Raw genomic sequence first — 17,640 nt, forward strand, 5'->3', positions numbered from 1 at the left:
TTTTTAGATAAGATGCTTTTATCCTTATAGATTATGTGGTCGTAGTTCCATAAACAACTAGGTTAACCTGTCCAAATCCGATTGGGTGATAACTCTTGGTGAATATTTATAACAGGAAAAGTAAGAGATCATATAATAAAAAAAGAAGCATTCAACATATATTAAAAATTAATCATTTGATAAATTTTCATTTGGTATCACTTAAATGAAAAGGTCATATGAGATCCACGTAGCTTTTATTTATCTGCTCACAATTTCAACTTAAGCAATCAACATCGATCTTTAATATCTCTTCTTCATCTTCAAAAATATCATCTCAATCTTATCGCTTCTTGGGAACGAAAGGTTAAAGTGTTCTAGGTTGTGACAGGTAAACCTTTGGTCTCAACATCGCTTCATGTATACCAAACATTTAGAACAATATTACAATAAAATACAACTGTCGTATTCTTCGCACAGTTTTTACTTATTTAAGACTGATTTTTGGTTTTATCGCGTAGTTTAAATGATGTAATCTACGGTTTAGATGGTTGCATGAGGGATTGGAATGCGTGAAGAGATATGTTTTGAAAGCCGTGTTGAGAAAATTCATGCAAGGCAGTGACGGTGAACTGTTCAAGTGTGTTTGTGATCCATAAAGCACGTATATATGGTACTCTAGTTCTCATCATATCTTCAACACCATCCAACTCCTCAAAGCCTTCTTGCTTTTGGAAGCAAAGATGCACACTGCTATCCAATTCTTACTTGAACTCTGCCAAATAGATAAGATGATTTTGATGGCAATTCTTTTAGCTTCTCTTGCTTTTCTGTGGCTTTGCAGAAGTAGGAAGAAGGCAGATAATTTACCACCTGGTCCCACTGGGTTGCCAATTTTGGGAAGCCTTAACAAGTTGGGAGCAAATCCTCATCGTGATCTGCACCAACTGGCTCAAAAATATGGACCTGTCATGTACTTACGCTTAGGTTTTGTGCCCACCATTGTTGTTTCTTCACCCCAAGCTGCTGAACTCTTCCTCAAGACCCATGACCTTGTGTTCGCCAGCAGACCACGTTATCAAGCAAACAAATACGTCTCTTGGGGGCAGAGGAACTTAGGCTTTGCTGAATATGGCTCTTATTGGCGCAACATGCGCAAGATGTGCACGTTGGAATTGCTGAGTCAAACCAAAATTAATTCTTTCAGAAGCATGAGGGAAGAGGAGCTTGACCTGTTGATCAAACTTCTGAGAGAGGCAGCCAATGATGGAGCTGCTGTTGATGTCAGTGCAAAGGTTTCAAAGTACAGTGCAGACATGGCTTGTAGAATGATATTAGGGAAGAAGTTTATGGACCAGGACTTGGATGAGAAAGGGTTCAAGGCTGTGATGCAAGAGGCGTTGCATTTAGTAGCAACTCCTAACATGGGAGATTACATTCCTTATATCGGTGCATTTGACCTTCAAGGGATAACTAAGCGCTTAAAGGTGGTTCACACAATCTTCGATGACTTCTTCGAGAAAATTATTGACGAGCACATGGAATCAGGGAAAAGAGAAGACAGGACAAAGGATTTCGTGGATGTCATGTTGGGCTTTTATGGTACTGAAAATTCTGAATACCGCATTGAACGAGCAAATATTAAAGCCATAGTGATGGTAAGAAAAATGAAAACATTTGGCTTTTCCCTCATACATTAAAAAAAGCTAGTTAATTTGCTCTTGTACTGATTTTTACATCTGCTTGTCATATTCTTACTCTTATTTGACACTTTTCTGGCACAGGATATGTTGGCTGGGTCAGTGGACACTTCTGCTACATCAGTAGAGTGGGCACTTTCAGAGCTGCTAAAGAATCCAAGGGTGATGAAGAAAGTTCAAATGGAACTGGAAAGCGTGGTGGGTATGGAGAGGAAGGTGAAAGAATCAGACTTAGAGAAGTTAGAGTATTTGGACATGGTTATAAAGGAAAGCCTGAGACTGCATCCGGTGGCACCTTTGCTGATACCACACCAGTCCATAGAAGACTGCATGGTTGGAGAGTATTTCATTCCTAAAAAATCAAGGGTTATAGTGAATGCATGGGCTATTATGAGAGACCCAAGTGTTTGGGATGAAGCAGAGAAGTTCTGGCCAGAGAGATTTGAAGGAAGGAACATAGATGTGAGAGGGAATGAGTTTGAGCTGATACCATTTGGGTCTGGCAGAAGGCGATGTCCAGGAATGCAGCTTGGTCTAACCGTGGTTCGTGAGACATTGGCTCAACTTGTTCATTGTTTTGATTGGAAACTGCCAAATGACATGTTGGGAGATGAGTTGGAAATGACAGAGAAGTTCGGACTCACAATGCCAAGGGCCAATCATCTATTTGCCATTCCTACCTATCGACTTTCACATTAAAGGGATGGTTAGGGAAGGAAAGATGCTGCATGTACCATTTGTCACATTCAGATGTAATTGGGGAAGAAAATTTCCTTGCATTTTGTGAGGTTGCTTTCAATATGATTTATGGAAGTAGATCACTCTTTCCCTTCCTTATTCACAAATAAATGTACATCACACTCTTGAAATAAAGTTTAGTGTTGTCTATGTCTTCGTCTAATATCCATGCTTAATACGGCCATTGAAAATACCCCATTAAGATCCGTGTTTTGTCCACCACTTTCTTTTTGTCTTATGATTAACTATTGTGGTATTTTTCATTCTTCCATACGAGTAAATAATCATATAAGGGTTCTCATCGTTTTTCTACTCTTACATTATTAAGCTATGCATAAAAAAAGACATTTTTATTTCATGACATTAAAACAAACATTATATATAATTTATACGTTAATCAATAGATTTTAAACTAACATGTGTATGAGAAAGATAAGAAAAAAAATTAGTATAATGCATTACCAATTTGTTTTTATTTATATATACAAAAGTGAAAAGTCTATTAATCTAAAATAAATTAAATCTAAAATAAATTAATTATTAATAGATAATAAACCTTTTGTTTTTATAAGAATTTTGAGAGTCAATCTACAAATAGGTGATGAGATCTTAGTAGTGATCTGATCATTCTTGATGATCGATAATCGAACTTCTTGTGGTTAAGAATGAGAGAGATTTACTTACAAAAGACTTTCTGAAGCTCAAGTCCGTAAAAGAATTAGAATATTTATATGTAAAATGAGTATAAGTGTTTATAAAGTTGATATTGGCACAAGAAAATTGAGAGCGATGGTGAAAATGACGTTGAGCTCCACCTATATTTATATATAGCGCAAAAAAGTGCTCTAATGAACAAATCCTGATTGTCAAATTGAGGAAGATTTGACGACTTACACCTCACGACCTTTCGTTTCTCGGGATGTACAAAACCTAACATGTCACATATTCCTTTTCGCCAGTTATAAATTCTCTCAATTGGCACATCTCCCCGAAATGTGTCACACGGTTAAGGTTTCCCAACCAATCAGTTACCAAAAGAAGCCAACATCCTTCAAATTGCAAGATATTTTTTTCATAACAAACCCCTTTGCACATCAAGATATGTTTAGGCTTGGAGGGCCTGTGTACTATGTGGTCGTTCAATCAGCCTAGGGTCGAGCAGTCCACACAGTCAGGAACATCCAATAAACCACCAGGGATTAGTCGCAAGGATCGAACAATCATCTTTAAACAACAATTAAGGTTGTGTTGATTAACTTAACTCAAAACACAATCATTACTAGTTAAGTTGTGATTAGGCTAGTGCTAATTGGAAGCTCATTCTGAAATCTATAAATACATATTATTGTTAAACATAAGTTCAAATATTCCATAAGCAGTTGACTCCTCATTCATTACATGATAATTTTTCCTTTAAAGCTTTATCTAATTAAACCTTCTATACAGTTAAATTAATATATATATATATATATATATATATATATTAAAAATGTGACACACTTTTAGTTGATGGTAAGATGTTGACTATATATTGAGAACAAGAATCACAATACAAACCTCAAATTATGATAAAGGTTTGTAATCTAATCAATAGAGTTTGGAGTAAAAAATAAAAACAAAAATCAGAATTATCCTTTCTAATATAATCTATTTATATTGATAATTTGCCTAGAATTAACTGATTTGGATAATTTTTAATGAATTGCTCAATTTCACTTATGAAATTTTGATAATAATTTTATAATTTAATTTAAATTTGATTTTAATTTTATTTTACAATTTTGAAAACTTACTTTTTACATTAAATTATTTTTAGAAAAGTTATAAGTTATTTTTTAAATATATTAATATGCGACCAAAATTTATTTTATCACATGAATCTATTTTACTATGAACTTTCTTCTTACCTTCTATTGTCTGATTCTCAATTCGAATACTTTATTTCTTTTTCTCATTTCCTTCCTTTATATTCCTCAAATTTATTGGAGTGACATTATATGTGTAATGAGATTATTTTAATAAAATACTCTCGAAACCTAGTTATTACACTTTACCTTTCTCTTAAATCATGAATCCTATTTGTTAGGATGATAATAGGAGAAGTACATCATTCAATTCAGGTCACTATCCAATCACACTTTTGTGGATATTTATAAGTTCAAACATTTATTATATAACAATACAGGTATGATATTTATAAATAAAAAAATAACTAAGATTTTTTTTACAATCATCCCTTTTGTTAATTTGTATTAATTTAGTTTCTATTTTAATTAAATATATCTTAATTTGATATTTTATTATGAAACTCTAATAAAGATCAACTTTTTTACTACAGTATAATAATTTTCTTTATACACTCATAATTTGTTATAACACTTATAATATAAAAGTGTATAGATATATTTATATATATATATAGATATATACATATACCTATATATATATATATATTTACTAACTTGTGTAGCTCTTTTTTCAGTTGGTACATCTTATGTATCGGGTTTTAGTAGAAAAAAAATACTCTCATACATTATGAATTCTATGTTTTAAAGTCAGGAGTATTTAAATAATTTTCATTCTCAAAACTTAAAAAAAAAACAAGAAACCCTCAAATCCTTACTCACCTCGCTCATTCCTCTTAACTTTTTCTCTTTCATCTCTCACTCCAACATTTTCTCTGTCATCCCTACTATAGCCCCAACTGAAAAAAAATCAGAAACACTCGTCTAACCCTAATCCACCTTTCTCACTTATCTAATTTGACCTTAAAACTTAGAATCAATAATATATGAGGGTATTTTTGTTTACTAAAACCCGGTACACATTACTAAAATATGTACCAACTGAAAAAAGAACATACGCAAGTTAGCAAATCCCAATAAATATATATATATATATATATATATATATATATATATATATATGTGTGTGTGTGTGTGTGTGTCCCAACCCATAATTAAATTGAAAAATGTAAAAATATATTCTCTATATTCACTAAATTTGAGTTATAACTGCAAATCACTCTTGATGATATCTTTATAGCTGACTATTAAAACTACTAATTTCTACATATATTTTTATCTAAATATTGTATTCAGTGTATTAACTCACATATTAACCTACAGTTTAAAATTTCTTTAAATGCAAAGCATTATACGTTTAAATGTTTTTATTTAATTAATTGAATAATACCATATTGTCAAATATCCAACGCATGATCCCATAAAAGACACACACACACACATATATATATATATCCTTTGACACATCTAATGGGAATTTGACAATTCACGTAGATCTTGAAGTAAGGAACTTAATGGTTGATTATGAACCTACAAAGAGGTAAAGAAAAATTAAGCTACAACTGTCACATCAATTGCTTTTAAAATTATGAAAAGAATATTCAAAGTTGATATCTAAGCCACAGAAGGAACTATGAGTGTATTATAGCAGAAGAACTCCCTTTTGGAACTTGCATAGCCACAACAAATGAGTTGTATAAAATGAACACAATTAGTGACTATGACAATTTTATGATTGACAACTTAGGAATAGGATGAGAACATACTCAAAGTACACCTTAACTTCAAGAAAATTAATTAAGACATGGATGTGAGCAGTGTTGAATTCAGCATCCTTAACCAATGAGTGAACTCTTTGCCCACGTGACGGTCCACTTGTCGAAACACTGACAAAGTTGAATGAGATGTGGCAGATTGTCATAGTGTTTTATTCTTAATATTGATCAGCGACAACATAAAGTTCTTGAAATAATGAGAACAAAAATACGTTGTCTCACGATTCAAGTAAGCCGCACAAATTGATCCTTCCACTCTGGCTTTATTTTTAATGTAACGTTTCGTCTTTCCCATGAACTTTTCAAAGGTTTTGACTCCTTCAGTTTTGTTACCATCATGACATGTCATGTGTTATGTTGTTTGCATTAAAACGAACATTTTTATAATCTTGAAATGATTGGCAAGTAGAACATGGACTTAAATGAAATTGGTTATTTTTGCCTCCGTTCTGGATGCAATATCTGAAATTGAGGATGACTACAGAACTTTTAATCCACCAACGATCCATCATTTTAAGTTTTGACAATGTAGATATATTAAGAATTTTACAAAATACATACATCTAATTTTTTTTATTGAAATTCTTTGTCATACAACAAATTAACCTATCAATGATTACTACAACGATTTAAAAAGTCATAGTCAAGACTTAAAACAACAACAATCAGTGAGAACCATTATGCATAAAAGGGAATAAAACAAAAAAAAAATAATTGCACAAATAGCGACAATTATTGTAAATAATCCTCATTAAAAGTAAAACAACAATAACAATGGTTGTTGTAAAAAAATTTCGTTATAAGTGTGTGTGTTTTTTTTAATTTCAAATTTATTATTTTGAAAGTCATAATTCCTGCACAAATTTTCAAAAAAACTTATTTTGTAACAATTTAGAATAACACTTCACCATATTATATACAAAGCTTAATGAAAGTAGTTCTAATAGGTTAAGAAAATCTCACGTTTGAATCAAGCAAATATTTATAAATCCTCACAACATAATCTAAATCACTAAATAAAATATATTTTAAAATTAAATACTATTTAAAGTTTAAAAGTAAGAAATTCTAATTAAATTCTAAAAAAATATATAATATTACAATATCTAACTTGAAATCCAACTACGAAGGAACGAAGAACCATAGGAAAAGACTATCGAGAGATAGAGAGTGACACTTTTATTAAGAAATCATCATTATTTCTTTCATGTAACACTTTTATTAACGATTATATAAATTAATTGTTTTATTTTTACTTTTAACTATATTTATGGAGTAACCTTCAGAGAAAACTTTGCTTTTATTATAAAAGTGGTTCTCAAGTAATCTTAATAAAAAACTATACTTTTTTTACAGTAATGTCAGCAAATTGTTTTTGTCACGGTTATAATTATTTAACGTTATAAAAGTTTTTTTTTCACTAGTGATATGCAAATTCAAAATATAACAATAAATTAGAAATGACATACCAAATAAAATTTACCTTAGAAAGAAATCGTGTCTATAAGACGGAGTTTCATAATAATTATATTGAACAAAGTTAGTTTGATACTTATTTTAAAGATACATTCGTTTCACACTACTTTTAATATTATATTTTAAATTAAAAAATAATATAATTATAATCAAAATATTATTATATGTGGAATCAACGTAATTTATAGTTTTGTAGGGTTAAAATGTCATTGCTTTATTATATATAGAGTAGGTTAAAATGTCATTGCTTAATTATATATAGAGTAATGGTATTATGACACACTTGTACATTCATTTGATACAAATTATAAAGGTAAAAATGGTTATAAAAATATAAATTTTGTATTGTTTTAAGAGAAAATAAAAAATAAATAAAGATAGTCTCAATTGAAAATAAATTTAATTGTCTCAAATAATTGGTATTCCTGTGTATAATACCAACTAGCTCAAAATTATGGACCTATCATGCACATGAGACTGGGTTTTGTGCCCACCATAGTTGTTTTTCCACCCAAAGCTACTCAACTCTTCCTCAAGACCCATGATCTTATCTATGCCAGTAGACCACCTCTTGAAGCTGCAAAGTACATCGCTTGGGAGCAGAAGAACTTAGCTTTTTCTCAATATGGTTCTTACTGGCGCAACACTCGTAAGATGTGCATGTTGGAATTACTAAACCAAGCCAAAATTAACTACTTTAGATCCCTGAGGGTATTGGGTTTATCGAGGAAGAGGTTCCCTGTGGGTTACACAAACACACTCGTCTGAGCCGGTCACCAAGACAAATCATCGACTCTGATACTACTGTTGGATCTATCGACCTTGTGGGTTATACAAGTACAAATAATATCTGAGCAAACTATATATAAGAGATTAACACCACTCTTTATCCAAAACCTTAAGATAGATAATGAGTCTTTCATCTTTATATACTGTTCTACTTTCTCATTTTTATCCAATGTGGGACTTAGACTCACTTGGATTCCCAACAGAAGGATGGAGAACTAGACCTGTTGGTGAATTATCTAAGAGAGGCAGCCAAGGATGGAGCTGTGGTTGATCTTAGTGTCAAAGTTGCATCACTCATTGCAGACACTGCTTGCAGAATGATTTTAGGGAAGAAGTACATGGACCAGGACTTGGATGAGAAGGGTTTCATGGTTGTGATAACAGAGATAATGTACTTGGCAGCAACTCCTAACATAGGCAATTACATTCCTTACATCGGTAAACTTGACCTTCAAGGGCTAATCAAGAGAATGAAGGGGATGCGAAAAGTCTTCGATGAATTCATTGACAAAATCATCGATGAGCATATTGAATCAAAGAAGGAGGAGAACAAGGTGAAGGACTTTGTCGACGTGATGTTGGGATTACTCGGTACTGAAGAATCAGAGTGCTACGTTGAAAGACCCATTATCAAAGCCATATTGCTGGTAAGGGATATACACTGACTATCAGTTTTCTATCTTTTCTTCTCTTATTCCAAGTGCCATATATAAGTTGAATTGATGCTCTCATTCTTTCACGCTTTTTTGTTTATTTTATTTTGAAAAGGATATTTTAGCTGGTTCAATAGATACTTCTACTACAGCAATAGAGTGGGCACTTTCGGAGCTGATAAAGAATCCAAGGGTGATGAAGAAACTCCAAATTGAACATACTTATATTGTGTATGTGTTTAAGTTGATGTGTTGTGTGTTTATGTTGATGTGTTGTGTTTATGTTGATGGGTTGTGTATGTCTTTATGTCTTTAGGTTGATATATTTAGGTGGACTAAAGCTTCTTTGACACACCTAAATATTTAACATTTATTTGACACTACCCTTACTTTTTATTCTTTTCTTTCTTGAAACAATACAAAAATTTACACTTTTTTGATCATTTTACCCTTGTAGCCTGTGTCAAATGAATGTAAAATTCTGTCATAGTATCATTACTTAGTTTAGGTGGCCATAACGTAGTTTGGTTTGAGGGTTGAAACAATGTGTTTTGTTGGTTGTTGGTCATGTACGTTACCATATCAATTAATTACTACAATTATAACTAGAAACAAAATTAATATTATCAAATATATTTATTTTAATATATTTAAAAATATATAATCAATAATAATTTTACTAACAAAATTTTAATAATTATTGTGTATAATTAATTAATTGACAAAATTAAAAAACAAATAAAATTTAATTAGAAACACAATTAATACTATCAATTATAATTAGAAAAATAATTAATACTATCAAATATATTTATTTCATTATATTTAAAAACATATAATAAAAAATAATTTTAATAATTATTGTGTCTAATTAATTAATTAATAAAATTAAAAAAACAAATATAATTTAATTAAAAACATATCTAATACTATCAAATATAATTAGAAACATAATTAATATTATTAAATATATTTATTTCATTATATATAAAAACATATAATCAAGAATAACTTTTATAACAAAATTTTAATAATTATTGTGTATAATTTAATTAATTAATTTATAAAATTAGAAAAAAAATATAATTTAATTAGAAACATAATTAATACTATCAATTATAATTAAGAACATAATTAATACTATCAAATATATTTCATAATTAATATTATCAAATATATTTATTTCGTTATATTTAAAAATATACAAGAAGAATTAACACCGCTTTTTTAATGCAAGGCAGTGACGGTGAACTGTTCGAATGTGTTTGTGATCCATAAAGCACATATATATGATACTCTAGTTCTCATCATATTTTCAACACCATCCAACTCCTCACAGCCTTCTTGCTTTTGGAAACAAAGATGAACACTGCTATCCAATTGTTACTTGAACTCTGCCAAATAGATAAGATGATTTTGATGGCAATTCTTTTAGCGTCTCTTGCTTTTCTGTGGCTTTGCAGAAGCAAGAAGAAGGCAGATAACTTGCCACCTGGTCCCACTGGGTTGCCAATTTTCGGAAGTCTTAACAAGTTGGGAGCAAATCCACATCGTGATCTGCACCAACTGGCTCAAAAATATGGACCTGTCATGTACTTACGCTTAGGTTTTGTGCCCACCATTGTTGTTTCTTCACCCCAAGCTGCTAAACTCTTCCTCAAGACCCATGACCTTTTGTTCGCCAGCAGACCACGTTATCAAGCAGACAAATACGTCTCTTGGGGGCAGAGGAACTTAGCCTTTGCTGAATATGGCTCTTATTGGCGCAACATGCGCAAGATGTGCACGTTGGAATTGCTGAGTCAAACCAAAATTAATTCCTTCAGAAGCATGAGGGAAGAGGAGCTTGACCTGTTGATCAAACTTCTAAGAGAGGCAGCCAACGATGGAGCTGCTGTTGATGTCAGTGCAAAGGTTTCAAAGTACAGTTTAGACATGGCTTGTAGAATGATTTTAGGGAAGAAGTTTATGGACCAGGACTTGGATGAGAAAAGGTTCAAGGCTGTGATGCAAGAGGCGTTGCATTTAGTAGCAACCACTAACATGGGAGATTACATTCCTTATATCGGTGCACTTGACCTTCAAGGGATAACTAAGCGCTTAAAGGTGGTTCACACAATCTTCGATGACTTCTTCGAGAAAATTATTGACGAGCACATGGAATCAGGGAAAAGAGAAGACAAGACAAAGGATTTCGTGGATGTCATGTTGGGCTTTTATGGTACTGAAAATTCTGAACACTGCATTGAACGAGCCAATATTAAAGCCATAGTGCTGGTAAGAAAAATGAAAACATTTGGCTTTTCTCTTATACATTAAAAAAAAAATAGATTGTACTGATTTTTGCATCTGCTTGTCATATTTGACACTTTTCTGGCACAGGATATGTTGGCTGGGTCAGTGGACACTTCTGCTACATCAGTAGAGTGGGCATTTTCAGAGCTGCTAAAGAATCCAAGGGTGATGAAGAAAGTTCAAATGGAACTGGAAAGCGTGGTGGGTATGGAGAGGAAGGTGAAAGAATCAGACTTAGAGAAGTTAGAGTATTTGGACATGGTTGTAAAGGAAAGCCTGAGACTGCATCCGGTGGCACCTTTGCTGATACCACACCAGTCCATGGAAGACTGCATGGTTGGAGAGTATTTCATTCCTAAAAAATCAAGGGTTATGGTGAATGCATGGGCTATTATGAGAGACCCAAGTGTTTGGGATGAAGCAGAGAAGTTCTGGCCAGAGAGATTTGAAGGAAGGAACATAGATGTGAGAGGGCATGAGTTTGAGCTGATACCATTTGGGTCTGGCAGAAGGCAATGTCCAGGAATGCAACTTGGTCTAACTGTGGTTAGTAAGACATTGGCTCAACTTGTTCATTGTTTCGATTGGAAACTGCCAAATGACATGTTGGGAGATGAGTTGGAAATGACAGAGAAGTTCGGACTCACAATGCCAAGGGCCAATCATCTATTTGCCATTCCTACCTATCGACTTTCCCATTAGAGGGATTGTTAGGGAAGGAAAGATGCTGCATGTACCATTTGTCACATTCAGATATAATCAGGGAAGAAAATTTCCTTTCATTTTGTGAGGTTGCTTTCAATATGATTTATGGAAGTAGATCACTCTTTCCCTTCCTTATTCACAAATAAATATTATGTACATCACACTCTTGAAACCAATAAAGTTTAGTGTTGTCTATGTCTTCGTCTAATATCTAGCAGAGTCTCTGGTGGAGTCTGGTCTAGCATCTAATATCCATGCTTAATACGGCCATTGGAAAGACCCCATTTTGTCTCCTCCTTTATGATTAATTATTCTGGTATTTTGCATTCTTCCATACGAGTAAATAAGCATACAAGGGTTCGAATCGTTTTTCTTCTCTTACATTATTAAGCTTTGTCATAAAAAAAAAGACATTTTGATTTCATGACATTAAAAAAAAAATCATGTATAATTTATATGTTAATCAATAGATTTTAAACTAACATATCCGATGTATGAGGTAAGAAAAAAATAGTATATGCCATAATTTATATATTCATATATAAATTAATTAAATGTTTATGTACAAAAGTTAAAACTCTCTTTTTTCAAAATAAATCAATTATTAACGAGCAATAAATTTTTTGGGTCTTATTGTATTATTAAGTGTAGATTTGCATATGATAAGATTGTAGCGACGATTTGGTTGTTTTTAATGATTGGTTCACGAATTTCTTGTGGTTAAAAGGGAGGAGGTTTTTCAACGAAAAACTCTCCTACACTCAAATCAATACGATAAGACCTTTACGTGTAAGTGAATATAAGTGTTTATAAAGTTAATATTCATTGGGGAATATTAGTTGTATTTATAGAATCAACATGATCATGACCTATATTTCTATTGTAATAATACTTATACAAAAAATATGATAACAGTATAATAAATAATAACAAAATGATAAATAATAACCAACGTACAAAACCGTCAAAATTTAAGTATATTATATGTATAAAATCTAAACAGGTGTAGATTTAATCTGTTTTATAATGAAAAAACTTAAAAGACCTTATTGAATTTTATTTTTTAATAGGCTTATTGAGCTGGTTTCATTAGCAAAATAATTCTCAATTGTCTTAGAACAGAACGCAACCATACTTTAATTAGTCATTGAGAAAAAAAACATAAATTAACTTGTATACAATCTTCCAACTACTTTAGATTCTTTTTTTATTTTATTTTATAATAGGATGGAAAAAAAACTAGAAAAACGTAAGACCATGATATATATGCTTTTAGTCATACTTTAATAAATAATTGTGTACATAGATTAGTTGGTGTAACTTGTAGCAGTGCAAGTTAATATCTTTTTTCTATCTCCCTTTCTGTTCCTGTACCAATGTGTATACCCACCTTCAGATTTGGTGGGGGAACGTAAACATTGCTTAAACTTTACCAATAAAAGTGTCCAATGTTCTCAAAATCTACCGTTGACTTCAAAGGTTTTGTTTGGAATCTAAGTATGAGTTCAAGTTTCACATTAGATAAAAATGAGAAAGTATAACAGTATATAAAGGTGAAAGACTCATTATCTTAAGATCTTGGGTAAAAAATAGTGTCAATCCCTTATATAGTTGGTTCAGATGTTATTGATATTTGTAAGTTTCATACTATCATTTCAGTGTAACTTGTAGTGGTGTTAGTCGATCCCCTTTGTATGTTTTCTAGTTTAGAAATTTTATTATACCTCTGTTCCTATCACAGTTTTAGTGGAGTTGCATTTTTCTTTCAAGATTCTGATATTTTAACAACAAATTTTAATAACTTTTTTGCTTTATTGGTATATTTGAACTTGTTTTTAGAAAAATACTTAAAACCAAGTCGTCATGTCTGCTTTATCAAAAAGTTGTTGAAAAAAAATTATTAAAAATTCATTTTCCTAGAATTGGTGAGGGGTTAGGTGTACATTGTTTATCAAGCAGCAATAAAAATAAGACGTGAAATAAAAAAAAAATCATTAAAAAAAATATTGTTCTGCCATTCTACTCTAAAGATTGAAATTATCTATCTTGATAAGTATCTATTTTTGTTTCATATTTCTCCTAATTTAAGATCCCAACATTTTTTTCATTTTCTTGAATGTTCACTCTGATTTCTTTTGTTGAATGCAGTGTCAAAAGCTAATTCGACGTTTCCCAAAAAGACACTCTTATCTGGTACATCTCCACATGTCCACCAATCCTTAGAACCACCTCAATCAATGTAAGTCAATGTAAGTTATAAGCACCAACACCCTACATTGCACTGCATAATTTTTATTGGTTTATATTTTAAACTTGTTGGTTGGTTCACTGAAGATATGTTTCATATATTTTTGTGTTATGATGTTATATATTATCACTTTCTTAATGCAATAATTTTCTTGAAATTCAAATTCAATTATACAATCAACACTTAAATCTTTTTTCGAATTATTCTATTCCTCCAGAGAAGAGGATTTTGTTTTTTCCTTTTATTTTAGAAGAGTTGCATCACTTCGATAACAGTGATCGACCTCAAGAGTACTTCGATAACAGTGATCAACATCAAAAGTTTCATTCTATAGTAAGCCTTTTGAACATGTAAGATTATTTTAGTATTATAAAATTAATTTAATTATTTATTATTTTATATTTTAATATTATTAGTTAACTTTCTTTTCTATTATATTATAAATAGGGATAAAAAAATGTTTTGAGAGATTAAAATAGTGTGGATTTATACATTCAAAACTTTAATCTTATAAATGGATAAATGACACAAAAATTATCAATGTTAAATACTTATTTGTTTTATTTTTTATGATTGCTTTTGGATTGTATTTGGAATTTAGATGATCTTTTATTATATTTGGATTGTATTGTATTTTTTTTAATTATCTTTGTAATCTAATATCATTTTAGACTAAAATATATTTATATTTAAATTAGAAAAAAAATTATTATTTTTTAATAAAAAAAATTAATTAAGTAAACTAGTGAGCTAACCTGTTTAACCTACCAACCCGTGGTGGGTCAAATCGAATTCTAATTTTTTCAATTCGTTAAAAATTGAGTCGAATTGGGTTGACTAACTAAGTGGTCAATCCGTGGTGAGCCGAACCAGATGAACCATTTTGACAGCACTACAAATATGATCACTAACCAACCTTCTACATACTTGAGGGATGATCCATATCCGCATTGATGATACTTTAGTACAATTATCAACACCAACAAGCCTTTTATGAACTTATGAGACTAACCATATCCTTGTGGACAAAACTTTTATACAAATATGTACACCAAATAATACTAACAACAAGAAACCAAGGATCTATTTGAAGAGATCTTTGTCATTACAATGTAAAAAATAATTTCTTGTTATAATTGTCATACATTAGGCTTAATTAGTTATACATTTGGTCTCGTTAATTCTTTGGTTGATCCAACATCGGGCATCACCCTATTTTTTTTCATTTTTATTTTTGTCTTGAGTCATTTTAGAAAATTAGAATTCCTTTTTCATTAATTGTTGAACCAAGATAAAATTTTGACAATTGGTCTTAGACATATGATTCTTCACTTTAATCGTTGGGATATTTGATTAGAGAATTGCGGATAGAGTAATGCATCTTGCAATTTTGATGTATTTAATGGAAACATGTTAATTGAATGTTATATTAATGTAATAGAAAATGAATTATAAATTATTAACATGTAATTTGAAATAAACAATAGGTGAGTGATACGATAAGATGAGTTTGGATTGATGTAAAATAAATATCTATGACATGGTGTGATTTAAGACTATATGAGCATGTGATAAATGAGTTATGTGTGATATGGGCTTTTTTAGCTATTTTCTTGTGATTGTACTTACTACCTTGGAAATGTTTATCTTGAATTAGATGTATATACGTGAATGAATGTTTGTGATTTTAAATATGGAGGGAGATGATTTGTAATTGCGATGTGATAAGTGTGGAATGACTTTCAAGGGAGAAAATGTTTTAGTCCATTGTTAGGTGTATTAAATAAGGACTAAGAAAGGAGATAATCTAGACTCCACTAGGTATCTCAACTCACATAGAGTAAGATATCTAGCTAGTGAAAGATGATAAAGGTTTCTAAGATGAGGAATTGGTTCTAAATGGACCCTTTTTTGATGTCATAACTGAACTAACCTGATCACAAAGGAAAGGTTGGATCGAGTCATGGTTTTATGAGCCAAAATCTATTGGGATCCTTATGATAGAGCATAATCTCTAACGTCTGACTGAATACATAAAATCTTTTAAAGGTAGTTATCATGGTTTTCTTAGATGATGTGTATGATTGAACAAGTTTTTTGTCCATGATTTGTTTGATTTTTAATCTTTGAATTTAATTATATGTATTTCCTTTTAAAATATATCGGTTTACCCTTTTCGTTTGTATCTATTGTGGTTCCACCTATTATGATCGTATGTTATACGTTAGGAGAGGATAGTGCTGGTAGGAAGGTTGAGAAGTAGTGAGATAGCTTGAGAGTCACATAATGTATAGATGATACATAAGGTATATAGTTTTTTATTTTATAGATCTTCCCTTATTGAAAAACGTTACATATTATGAAATATATACCATTGATATTCATAGAGGACTATAAATACATATTTTATTTGTAACAATGATTTTTAAATCGTTATTGTTAAAAGTTCGAACAAACGACAATGACTTAAAGAGTCATCGTCGAGACTTAAAACAACAACTATCAATGAGAACTATTCTACAAAATAGGAAAAAAACAAAAAGTAATAATTACACAAATAACAACAATTGTTTTAAATAATCCTCATTAAAAGTAAAACAACAATGATTGTTGTAAAGAATTTTCGTTATAAATGTTTTTTTTCAAATTTATTATTTTGAAATTCATAATTCCTGCATAAATTTTCAAAAAACTTACTTTGTAATAATTCAGAATAACACTTCATATATTATATACAAGGATAATGATATTTTGACAACATTTTTTTGATAACATTTTAACATCATGTACGTGTTATTCTGAATAATACTTCATATATTATATACAAGGATAATGATATTTTGACAATATTTTTTTGATAACATTTTAACATCATGTACGTGTTATTCTGTAATTAGTTCATGTTGATGTTTATGATTATTATTATTGATTGTGGAGTAATTTTGGACCAATCACAGAATGACACGTAGATAATGTTAAAATGTTGTCAAAAAATATTTTATCAAACTATCATTATCCTCTATACAAAGCTTAATAAAAGTAGTTCTAATAAAAAAATCTCACAACACGTTTGAATCAAGCAGATATTTATAAATCCTCACAACATAATCTAAATCACTAAATAAAATATATTTTAAGATTAAATACTATTTAAAATTTAAAAGTAAGAAATGCTAATTAAATTCTAAAAGAATATACAATATTACTATATAATGAAGAACCATAGGAAAAGATTTTCGAGAGGGAGAGAGTGTGGCACCGGAGAGGGACAACAACGAGGAAGGAGGCATTAAAGAAGGGAGAACTACAATCACCAAAAGACAAAATCGAAGGCACAACGGGCTTGGTGAGAGTGAAAGAACGACACACGAACAAAACAACGAACAATATTGAGGCCACCAGCAATGATGTAAACGCGGAATCCACCACCACTACCGATATGAACAAGAACTCCAGCATTGGCACAAAACACAAATC

The 17,640-nt window shown here is 30.8% G+C and overlaps 2 protein-coding genes, 1 long non-coding RNA gene and 1 pseudogene across 4 annotated transcripts; 3 read left to right on the forward strand and 1 right to left on the reverse strand.

Moving 5' to 3' along the window:
- Positions 1-297: 297 nt before the first annotated feature.
- Positions 298-2,567, forward strand: LOC108344607 (cytochrome P450 71AU50). Of its 2 annotated transcripts, XM_017583040.2 has the most exons (3): positions 298-370; positions 501-1,637; positions 1,764-2,567. In XM_017583040.2, the coding sequence occupies exons 2-3, from the start codon at positions 723-725 to the stop codon at positions 2,376-2,378; spliced, it is 1,530 nt and encodes a 509-aa protein (XP_017438529.1). In that variant the 5' UTR covers positions 298-370; positions 501-722; the 3' UTR covers positions 2,379-2,567. The 2 variants fall into 2 exon arrangements, with proteins under 2 accessions (XP_017438529.1, XP_052727393.1); XM_052871433.1 differs by lacking the exon at positions 298-370 and having other exon boundaries at positions 443-1,637.
- Positions 2,568-6,382: 3,815 nt separating this feature from the next.
- On the forward strand, positions 6,383-9,265 carry LOC128195414 (cytochrome P450 71AU50-like; annotated as a pseudogene).
- Positions 9,266-10,067: 802 nt separating this feature from the next.
- On the reverse strand, positions 10,068-11,363 carry LOC128194947 (uncharacterized). Its single transcript, XR_008246420.1, has 2 exons — positions 11,230-11,363; positions 10,068-11,155 (listed from the first exon to the last, which is right to left on the reverse strand). It is a non-coding gene; the product is annotated as an uncharacterized LOC128194947 (long non-coding RNA).
- LOC128193328 (cytochrome P450 71AU50-like) lies at positions 10,278-11,992 on the forward strand. Its single transcript, XM_017583047.2, has 2 exons — positions 10,278-11,192; positions 11,298-11,992. The coding sequence occupies exons 1-2, from the start codon at positions 10,278-10,280 to the stop codon at positions 11,910-11,912; spliced, it is 1,530 nt and encodes a 509-aa protein (XP_017438536.1). The 3' UTR covers positions 11,913-11,992.
- The last annotated feature ends 5,648 nt before the right edge of the window (positions 11,993-17,640 follow it).

Source organism: Vigna angularis, chromosome 1, assembly GCF_016808095.1.
Source record: "Vigna angularis cultivar LongXiaoDou No.4 chromosome 1, ASM1680809v1, whole genome shotgun sequence".
In the NCBI taxonomy this organism is placed as follows: domain Eukaryota; kingdom Viridiplantae; phylum Streptophyta; class Magnoliopsida; order Fabales; family Fabaceae; genus Vigna; species Vigna angularis.

Excerpts from the sequence above, each read along its gene's own strand:
- LOC128193328 (XM_017583047.2), top strand. The coding sequence starts at position 10,278 with ATGAACACTGCTATCCAATTGTTACTTGAACTCTGCCAAATAGATAAG. Across the intron at positions 11,193-11,297 it reads ATATTAAAGCCATAGTGCTG|GATATGTTGGCTGGGTCAGT; the intron begins GTAAGAAAAATG and ends TTTCTGGCACAG.
- LOC108344607 (XM_017583040.2), top strand. The coding sequence starts at position 723 with ATGCACACTGCTATCCAATTCTTACTTGAACTCTGCCAAATAGATAAG. Across the intron at positions 1,638-1,763 it reads ATATTAAAGCCATAGTGATG|GATATGTTGGCTGGGTCAGT; the intron begins GTAAGAAAAATG and ends TTTCTGGCACAG.